This window comes from Nicotiana tabacum, chromosome 10, assembly GCF_000715075.1.
Source record: "Nicotiana tabacum cultivar K326 chromosome 10, ASM71507v2, whole genome shotgun sequence".
Taxonomy (NCBI): domain Eukaryota; kingdom Viridiplantae; phylum Streptophyta; class Magnoliopsida; order Solanales; family Solanaceae; genus Nicotiana; species Nicotiana tabacum.
The window spans coordinates 32,409,543-32,420,637 of NC_134089.1; the positions used below are offsets into that span (position 1 = coordinate 32,409,543).

Genomic DNA, 11,095 nt, shown 5'->3' on the forward strand with positions numbered 1-11,095 from the left:
CCTTTAGAAGTTCAACCAGTTTGTACGTGCCATTTTTCTGTAGAGATTCCATCTCTTCTTGTATGGCTTTCATCCACTGGTTCTTTTCTCGATGGGATAGCACCTTCTTAAGACTTTCTGGCTCCCCCTCATCACTGATGAGGACATACTCTGTGGAAGGGTACATGCATGACTCTACCCTTGGCCTCTCTGATCTCCTCAGAGGTTGAGGTTGTTCTTCTTCCTGAGTGGGGTGCCCCACTTCCTCGACACCTTCATCAAGTTGCTCCCCCTGCTCAATAACCTCACCAGGTTGCTCCTCATGCTCGGCAACCTCGTCGGTCATACTTTCTGTACTTGTGGGATTGTTAGAAGTAGAAGTAATAGTAACAAGGTTAGGAATTATACCATTCTTCGCCTTTTCTAACATATCAACATCAATTCCAACTTCACTTTCTCGGAAGACTACATCTCTGCTTCTGATGACCTTCTTCTTTATAGGATCCCACAATCTGTACCCGAAATCTTCATCTCCATATCCGATAAATATGTAGAGAACAAATTTATCATCCAGTTTTGTTCTCTGCTCTTTTGGTACATGTGCAAAAGCTCTGCAACCGAACACCTTCAGATGCGAGTAGGACACCTCCTTGTTGGTCCAAACTCTCTCTGGGATGTCAAATGCCAATGGAACTGATGGACTTCTATTGATAAGGTAACAGGCTGTCTGAACTGCTTCACCCCAGAATGACTTAGGCAGTTTAGCCATTCTGAGCATGTTTCTCACCTTCTCCACAATGGTGAGGTTCATCCTCTCGGCTACGCCATTGTGTTGTGGAGTTCCAGGAACTGTCTTTTCATGTCTCATCTCATGACTTGAATAGTACTTTTCAAATTCCTTTGAAGTGTACTCACCTCCATTGTCACTTCGGAGACGCTTTAGCTTTCGACCCGTCTCCCTTTCTACTAGAGAATGAAACTTCTAGAAAACATGAAACACCTGATCTTTGGTTTTCAAAATATAAACCCATAATTTTCGTGAAGCATCATAAATAAAAGTAACAAAATATTTGTTACCGCCCATTGATTCAATTTCCATTGGGCCACAAACATTAGAATATACTAAATCAAGTATATTCAATTTTCTTTCAGACGATGTCTGAAATGAGACTCTATGCTGCTTACCAAATAAACAATAGTCACAAGGTTTTACCATTGTACCTTTGGCATAAGAAATGAGTGATTTCTTGGCAAGAATCTGCAATCCCTTTTCGCTCATATGACCCATTCTTTTGTGCCACAAATCTGCAGAAATTTCATCTTGTGCCGCATTCAATTCACCTTGGAATATTTCTGCATTTGTCCTGTACAACGTGCCACGAGCAACTCCCTTTGCAATCACCAATGATCCCTTAATGAGTCTCCATTTTTTATTTGCAAAATAGTTCTTGTATCCATCTCGGTCTAAAGCAATTCCCGAGATCAAGTTCATCCGCAAATTAGGTACATGTCGCACATCCTTTAGAACCAATGTGCATCCGACATTTGTCTTGATACAAACGTCACCAATCCCCACAATCTTTGAGTAACTTGTGTTACTCATTCTCACTGTGCTGAAATCACCTGCTACATATCTGCAAAAAAGATCTCTTACCGGTGTGGCATGGTAAGATGTCGTTGTGTCAACCACTCATTCCGACTCTAGACCTGACAGGTGCATGCATTCATCTTCCTCATTTATAAAGAGGACAACATTATCATTGTTTTGCACCATGGCGGCTGTGTTGTCGTTATTCTTCTGGCCACTGGTTTCACCTTTGCCCTTCCTTGGATTTGGGCAATCTCTTTTGAAGTGACCTGGTTGATCACAGTTGTAGCAATTTCTGGCTCTTGATTTGGATCGGTTCTTTGACTTCCCACGAGCTCTGGATCTACCATAGTTGCTCGAACTCCTTTGATAACTCCTGCCTCTACCTTCTTTGATGAGAGCATGTCCTTGATTTTCAGGCTTCTTTCTCATCTTCTCATTGAGTAGAAGAGCCGATGTAACATCTTTCAACTCAATAGTAGTCTTACCGTGCAGGATGGTTGTTGCCAAATTATCGTACGAAGATGGCAACGAGTTCAATAGCAAGATAGCTTTATCTTTTTCTTCGATTTTCACTCCGAGGTTGGCAAGCTGTGTTATTAGTCCGTTAAATACATTTAAATGTGACAAAAAATTCTTACCTTCACCCATGTGTAGGGCGTATAACTGCTTCTCCAGGTACAATTTATTTGTCAGCGTTTTGAACATGTATAGGCTTTCCAACCTTGTCCAAATTCCACGTGCAGTGTCTTCAGCACCACATCATTTGATAAGTGCAACCTGATTGCACTAGCAACTCTTTCATCCAAGTCAGCCCAATCCTCAGCTCTCATGGTATCAGACTTTTTGGCATCAGCATCTAGTACCTTGTGTAATTTTTGTTGGATGAGCAGAACCCTCATCCTTCTTTGCCATGTTGAAAAACCGTTATCTCTGTTGAATTTTGCTACCTCGTACTTTACTTCAGACATTTTTATTTTCACCGAGTATAGTACTACCGATAGTGAACATGAATCAGATCAGGGAGATGCTTGTAGAAGTTGGCAAGGATGAGGTAATATCCTTTACCATTTTGTAAATTGCAATAGGGTCAAGAAAATTAGTGATTACTAATTTACCAGGACTTCGTATTCTAAATATTACTCCGTCTTTCTTGTGATATAGTTTATTTTACATGTTGTGTTGTGATTTTTGCAGCTAGTAACATGATTCTTTTCTCAACCATTAAGGTGATTCATCTACTAGCATGTTCATTGATCTCAAAGACTCCCTTGTCTGATGTGTTTCTGCGCAAGCAAAAACAAAAAAGAGCAAGATTAGACACCATCACAATGTCTGAGCTTGGAAATTTGTCATCCATTTCTGAAGATGGAACAAGTAATAACACCAAGAAATTAGAGCTGAAGCTAACACTAAGAAAGTCTACATACAAGGCCTTATGGCATCGAATTCATTGATTTTCTCTTCAACTTCTTGACCATTAATTTCTATAGGATCAGTTGAAGATGCTCTAAAAGGGAGTTCTAGGTTGGCATGCATCGATAACTTGTATAAAAGTGTGTAGGCTTTAGATTTGAAATGGTTCAATATGTATGCGAATAGGAATGTTTATGGAAGTATAGAGAATAACAATCTTAAGAGGATATTACCCAAGCCTGGTATTGCCCCTTACCATAATTCTGAGAATCAGCTACTGCAAATTGGAACTGCAGAACTAAATGTGCCTATGTATGATATTGAAGAGCAAATGATCAGTGTTGGTGCGTCCGAAGCGTTGAGCTTGCTGAAGGCCTCTTTACCATCATCATCATCATCAGCTTTGACAGAGGGCCTGAGCCACAGACTGAAGAAGCAAATAGATGAAAATGTATAGTTTAGCTTGGAATTTTCTCAGGCTGGTTAGCAAACACATACTATATTACTTTTGCAGTACTTTTCACTCACTTGTCTAGCTTCTTGAGTTTAGCCTCAAAATTTGGTCACCTGTACAAAGTTGAATGTTTTCAGATTGAATCAGATCTGGACCACTTATTATGTAGTTTTTATTAATTAACCAGTTTTAGATGTTTCCTCAATAGATGATTAGTCCAGGCTTTTCTCCTAGTTGGTAAAAGGGCCAAGGGTAAATCAAAAAGTAATTTCAGGGCTCTCAGGTTTTCCTCAATAGCCTCCTACTAATACATTGATTACAGATTAATTGAGTACTCTCTCCTTTGTCATTACATTGGCACCTCATGAAATGCCTCATATTTTTAGTTACTGGTTTTACTTCGTCTTCACTAGTTTTAAGTGGGACAATCTTCTTCTTTTTTCCTTCTTTTATATTTATTTTGTAGTTATCGTTTACTCGTTTTAACTGAGATTTGAATGTGTTATATGTCTAAATAATTAATTCAGCATCTAAGGATATAACCTAACAATCGATCAAACTACTATAAAAATCATGGGAGATTACAGATTAGAATTACAATTTCAATGGAGAAAAAAAAGTTGAGTGTTTATTTTTTGTTTCATCGCCTCCTAACACATCATACTTCCACTTGCCCTAGTAAATAGTGGATTAAGAAATTAAAAGGACAAGGAGCATATAGGATATATTCTTACTCGTTCTGTTTCATGTAAAAGAGTAAACTCAAATGAGACTCTTTCCTATAAAAGAGAATTAGGAGATTTGAACCTTATTTACACCATTGTTTCAAGGCTTTTTGCCATATGCTGATCTTTAGCATCCGGTGCCAATGCAATATTCTATATTTTGTAATCTTATTATGAGTCATTTCTTGGATTGTAATTCTCATTCTGGAATATTTCCTTTATTCCTATTGTTCGATTTACTTAAAAGATAATTGGTTTGGCTATAAGGAACATGAGATTCTTTTAGATTTCTTTCTGATTTTTTTTCACTCGATGTCCAATATTCGTTTTGGGGTCCGGCTAATCAGGATTCTCGCCGGGAAATTCTACGTAAAGAGTAAAGCACTTCCTACTAAAGAGACTCCATTTTGAGGATTGGAACACCAAGACTTTGATTAAGACTGGATAAGTATTAATTTTACCCCCATAATCTTAGATGGTACTCGTTTTGAAATGTGCTTATTGTGTGACAAGTCGTATATGCAATAGGAAATTTTAAGTTTACGCATTATTACTAATAAAATAAAATGTTGGATGAGAATCTAATCAGCATATGAGCAAGCTCCAACGAATCATGATTATCTAATGCAGTACTTTTATTATTCATTATTCTAAAGTCCATTAAATAAAATAATTAGGTCAAAAGCACATGGTTGAGTGGACGATCTTGACGTAGTTGTAAATATATTATTATCTTTATTCATCTTTTGTTTCATATATTATTCAAAGTTAGATGAACAGAGAAGCTTCAATCTTACATATCAGAGGACGTGGACGTGTGTTCATGCTGATATCCTTTCTCCTTGCATTGGATTGAAGAATCGTTTAGAAACTGATACATATTTCATTCAATGAAATACAACTCTAATTCGTTATAATTAGATTAGTTTTCTATTGGCAGTTAAACTACCCACAACTTTCTCTATCACCTATATTTGAAACCAAGTACACTTATAATGAACACTGTTTTAAAAGGTATTTTCGGGGCACGAGGCATACCAAAACTATCCCGAGGCGAAGGTGTGGGGCGAAAGTCTCAAGAGGCATACACCCGGTAATTCGGAGCGTAAGCTCGAGCGTTTGAGGCGCATTTTTTTGCAGTGAAGCGTAAGACCCAGAGATTTTTTCAAATTAAAACCAAATTTGTTGAATAAGTCCTTCATATAATACCCAAATTCTCAAAAGTCAGCTTATAAATACTCAAAAGTTTTAAAAAGGAACTGAAATATTAATTTAAAAGTCAAGACTTTTTTTTTATTGATAGAAGCCCTAATTTATAATCTTTCCCAATTCTTTATCTTGTCCACTAGTTTGCTATTATCTCCCAAAAGCAACGAATAGTCAATTTTTTTTAATTTTTTTTTTGCAAATACAAAGAAAACTCTACCAGCAAGTTCAAAATCAAATTGCAGGTTAGTCAGCCTTTTTATTTCTCCATGTAGAAAATTTTATTCTTTTCAACTCAAGTTATTTGTGCTTGTATGTAGCGTATAATGGATTATTTTGACTAGTTTTTTGTGAGGATGAAGCACATATAGATATATTTTTCACAGGGGATGAAGCACATATAGATATATTTTTCACATGTTTATAGTTTTCTTCAAATTTTATGCAATGTTACCTAGTTGTAAATATTTTACTGTAATTATATTATTACATAAAATATTAAAAATTAAATACTCATGGGGCTTACGCCTCGCCGAAGCATATGTAAACGCCTCGCCTTACGCCCAACACTGATAATGAAAGTAACATAGTCCCATAGGAATGATCTAAAGGTTAATACGAGAGTAAAATTTGGTCCGGATGCTTGTGTGAGCTCATCGCCTCTAATTTTAACGAACAATCTCCCTCCCATTTTAATTATCGTTTTAGCTCAAAAAATTCTCAAATAATTGTCACTTTAAAATTTCAAAATTAAACTTATTAATTGTTTCCAACTATGCCTTTAATATTAAAAAAGGCAGAATAGGTAAAGCCTCCCCCCCCCCCCCCCCCCCCCAAAAAAAAACTTGACATTTTTTAATGAGTATACACCTTAACTATACGTGATTTTAATTACCCCATATGCCCCCTAACCTGCAACATGACAGTGAAAGTTGGTTCAAATGGCTGAGTGCGCGTGGGGGAATACATTTTTTGCCACATCAGTTAAATATTTCCCTTTCCCAATCCTAGAACCATCTCTAACGGTAATAATTTCCCCCAACGGTAACAACCCCCTTCTCACCCCTATTTATTGGCTTCTTTCCAAGTCTTCAACATTTTCTTTGTTTTCACATTCTTTGTCCAGCCAAATTCCCTCCCCCCCCCCCTCCCCAAGATTTTGGCTCTTATTTTTTTACCCAAATAACAATTATTTTTTTACTTGGAAGAAAGAAGATGAATGCATTTTGTAGATGTGGCAAGGCAGTTCCTTTAAAAGTTGCATGGACTACTGCAAATCCTGGACGACGATTCTTTGGATGTAGTCTTTATCCGAAGACAAATTCTTATCGATTTTTCAGTGGTATGAACCTCCATTTCCGGAGCAAGCAAACATTGTTATTTTTGGGTTGTTGAAGAAGACTAACAAACTATCGAAGAGGGAAAGAATGCTAAAGTTTCTATTATTTTTCAGTTTATTTTTTAATCTAATTTAACTCATGTACAAATAAAGGTTATCTGGTTAGGGCTACTTATCGGGTGGATTGGGCGGTTTTTTACTCTTAACGGTTTGGCTTAACGGTTATCGACTTTTAAATGTATTAATCCGTTAGCCACCCGATAAGATATTGGGCGGATTGGTATCGGTTTAGCTCTTATCGGGCAGTTATCGGGCGGTTTATCGGCCTAACATACATATTTACTAAATTGTGTTTTTCCTGTTTCAGCACTTTACGAAGAAATATAGTAATCCAGTTCCAGTTTCACAAATGATAATTGAGGCCAACAAGGAAAGTGCTAGAGGACATTGTCTTCAGAGTCATAGTCCCCAGCTGAATTTAAAGAATAGAACACCACAAATCATCACAAATGAGAAGCATGGTACCAAAAGCACAATAAAAAACGTGGCAACATTTTTCTCTAGTTGTATGTTGAACAAAAATATTAACCGTGCTAAACAGTAAACTCCATTGATGTCTTTCAGTGAAGGAAAGGACACATCCAACTGAAGTGGTGCCACATATATACACTACTTATTTAATTTAGTGAATATGTATGTTAGTATGAAACTTGATTACTTTAAATTCCTTTCACTCTATTCTTCTGCAACTTCTACTCAAGAATATAAAATTCAACAGACATCATCAAACAGCAAAAAGAACACTAAGTTACTCTTTTGTACAGAAAAATGCTTCTACATACAGAGCAAATAAATACCATCGCAGTAGATAAAGTCAGCAGAGCTGCATGCTAAATATCTTCAGGACTGTACTAATAATAATAAGTCGGCAGAGCTGCAAACAACTTTACAAGTTACACAACAGTTAAACACCATCGCAACAGATAAAGTCCGCAGAGCTTGCATGCTAAAGATCTTCAGGACTGTACTAATAATAATAATAATTCAGCAGAGCTGCAAACAGCTTTACAAGTTACACAGCAGATAAAGTCAGATCAAGATAGTGGATGATGCCTTGGCACACAGTTACACAACAGATAAAGTTGGTTCCTGAGCAATTTCTTCACGCTCGAGTTCAAACAGAGGCCACACTCGACCTGCATTTGAATGACGAACATATTATTAAAGAGCGCGTGCAAAGAAGACATTGCTGATCATCAGAAAGTCATCTAAACTCTAAAGCAGACAAACATTCATGTAATTTCATCAAAAAGTAGGTGTCAACATCTATGTTGAACTTTGCTAATTTTGCCTCTGGTTCTTGTTTGGAGAATCAGAAGTTGATATCTTCTGGTGCAAATATGAACAACTTTGTTGTCCTGGAAAAGACACAAAGGTTGCAGTAAAACAAGTTGAAAAATGGATGCCTATGCTTCCAATTTTTGTACAAAGCGGATTGCTGAGTGCTTGTAAATGGGATATATGATTTTGAATTTGAAAGTATGAGTTTTAGAAAAAGAATTGCTGATGAATAATCTTACCAAATATATTAACACTACACGTCAATTACGGAAGAGTCCTTTCCATTGCTGGCTAAATCTGAAGAAAAAAAATTAAAATAATGAGTCGTGCGATAAATATAAGCATATCAACAACACTTATATACAATAAATATAGTAACAATATTATTACCTTGTTCAAGCTGCTCGATTTTATCAAGATCTTCCTCAATACTAATGGGTTGTTTTAATTTTTCGTTTCGAAGCCAATCTTGAAGACACACTAGAGCTTGCACCAATTTAGGAGTTAATGAACTCCTAAATGAATCAAGAAGACGTCCTCCCGTACTAAACGCACATTCGGATGCCACACTTGAAACCGGAACAGCTAATACATCACGAGCCATCTCCTCAAGAATAGGAAATCTAGCTGAGTTCAATTTCCACCAAAGAAGAACATTAAATTCTTTAGTGTCATTCTCAGTTTCTTCACCTAAATATTTATCTAACTATGTTCTAGTATCCACTCCCATTTTTATATTTTTTTATATCTTGCATGAGTGATTCTAAAAGTCCTATATTTTTTGTGCTTGCTTGACTGCCAGAAAGCCCGGAAGTCGAAGTGTCCAATGAAGAACAATCTGAAGATGAAGTAAGCACAACACCTTTTGAGCTGGACTTTACATACTCACTGAATAATGAAGTCACGTACTTCATCACTTCTGCTTGTATAGTTGCCCCCGGATCTATACCAAACAACTTTACAAGTGCAAAGCCAACTGATTCGATCTTGTAACGTGGATCCAAAATTTATGAGATAAAAATTATCTTGTTCATTTTCCCTGGATTACCCCAATACTTATCAAACTTTTCTTTCATATTCTTTGCCATTTCACTTAAAACTATATCTTCATTTGCTATGAATTGCTTCAAATAGACAGCAACTGCGCAAATTTTAAGAAAATAAATATTCGATGTAACATAACGTGGTCCAGATATCTTCAAAGTAAGAAGATAGAAGATTTCAAGAAACTTTGTAATTCTTTTTACATTCTCCCAATCACTACTCAAAATTTCACCTATAGGAATTCCAACATCAATATAAGAATGCTCAAGATAATATCTCAAGCCAATTTCACTAGAAGCATAATGTGAAAATGCACTTTCAAATTCAACAACCCTGCATCAAGTAGGTGGAATTCCATCTAGTTGGAACATCTAAGCATAAAGTTTTCTTAGAATTGAGTTGTTCAGCATCAAAACATTCTTGAAACCTCTTCAACCTCGCAGGAGACTGCCTAACATATCTCACTGCATGCCTAACACGTTCAATAGACATTGAAGATTCTTTTAAACCATCCTGGACCACAAGATTCATGATGTGAGCCATACATCTCACGTGAAGGTGAGTACCATTCATCAAATTAGTTCCCATTTTTGTTAATTGCTTAGATAATTCTTTTACTGTCACATTATTTGAGCTTGCATTATCAACTGTGAAAGTGAAGATCTTATTTATCCCCCACTCACATAAGCACCTACCAATACCATTTGCCATATCTTCGCCTTTATGACTAATAATAGGACAAAAATTAATTATTCTTTTATGCATATTCCATTCACTATCAATCCAATGGGCAGTAATACACATGTAATTGATTCTTTGTATAGAAGTCCAGGTATCAGTGGTAATGCATACTCTTTGTTTTATTTCTATAAAAAACCTCTTCAACTTTTGCTTTTCTTCATTAAAAAGATCAAAACAATCCCTAGTTACAGTACTACGGGAAGGGATCCGAAAATACGGTTGCGCCACTTTCATAAAGTCTCTAAAACCTTCTTTCTCAACAAAGCTAAAAGGAAGCTCATCAACTATTACCATACGACATAATGTCTTCCTACATTGTTCTTGTTCAAATTTTCAAGTAACAACAGCTACGTCACCCTGACTATCCCCCGGAGCAGATTGAAAGCCTAAATTTGATTGTTTTTTACCAACAATAGTAGGGCGTTTAGGACACTTAAGCATATGAGAAAGAAGTGTCGACATACCGTCTTTGGTCTTAAATACATACTCAATAAAGCAATAGTCACATTTTGCTTTTGTACTCCCTTTAGAAGTAATAATTTCTGTAAAATGATCCCACACAACAAACCTTTTTCTCCTTTTTTTAGTTATATTTGGCTCCGTTGTTTGAGCTTGACTTGTTGCATTTGAATTAGAAGCCCCACTTTCACCCATCATCACCTTATCACTTTGTATATTTTCAGCCATGTATGAGTCACTGCAACAAGAAAAGAAAAGGAATGAGAATAAAGACACGATAATCTGATATGAATTATATAAATTACTTCACAAACAGGAAAATTTCAAAATTGTATAGGCTTCTCGTTATTGTGTAAAAACTGTTTTATTAATTTTAGATTAAACCTAAAGTTAACCAAACTGAAGTTATTACCTGCTAAAGTTAAACCAAACTGAAGTTGTAAACATCCTAGTAATTTAATAACCAAATACGATTAATTTGCACAGTACAAAACATAAGAACAGAGAAATGAAGACGAAAAAGAAAACCCTAAAATTATCTAAATCAACAACAACTTCTTCAACTACTTGAGTTGCCTCATATTGCACCTCTACTGTAGTTGAAATTTGTGAGAGGGAGAGACGAGATGGCGAGAGGGAAACCGGTGGCTGGTGGAAGTCGACGACGACGAGGACTGTTGGCCGGTGGGCGGCGGCTACTGGTTTAGGCGTTAGGGTTTCTCTGGAATTAGGATTTTAGGAATAAATGGTTTTGTTACTTTGTTTAGAGACAGAACAGAACAGATGACCTTTTTGTTTTTGTT

General features: G+C 36.3%; 1 protein-coding gene across 3 annotated transcripts; it reads right to left on the reverse strand.

Annotated features, from left to right (window-relative positions):
* Window positions 1-7,572: 7,572 nt before the first annotated feature.
* On the reverse strand, window positions 7,573-11,095 carry LOC107779541 (zinc finger BED domain-containing protein RICESLEEPER 4-like). Of its 3 annotated transcripts, none has more exons than XR_012695444.1 (5): window positions 10,881-11,095; window positions 10,402-10,530; window positions 8,439-8,675; window positions 8,288-8,345; window positions 7,573-7,903 (listed from the first exon to the last, which is right to left on the reverse strand). XR_012695444.1 is itself a non-coding variant. In XM_075222764.1 (5 exons), the coding sequence occupies exons 2-4, from the start codon at window positions 10,518-10,520 to the stop codon at window positions 8,302-8,304; spliced, it is 396 nt and encodes a 131-aa protein (XP_075078865.1). In that variant the 5' UTR covers window positions 10,521-10,530; window positions 10,881-11,095; the 3' UTR covers window positions 7,573-7,903; window positions 8,288-8,301. The 3 variants fall into 3 exon arrangements, 2 of the variants coding, with proteins under 2 accessions (XP_075078865.1, XP_075078864.1); XM_075222764.1 differs by having other exon boundaries at window positions 8,439-8,671; XM_075222763.1 differs by having other exon boundaries at window positions 10,298-10,530.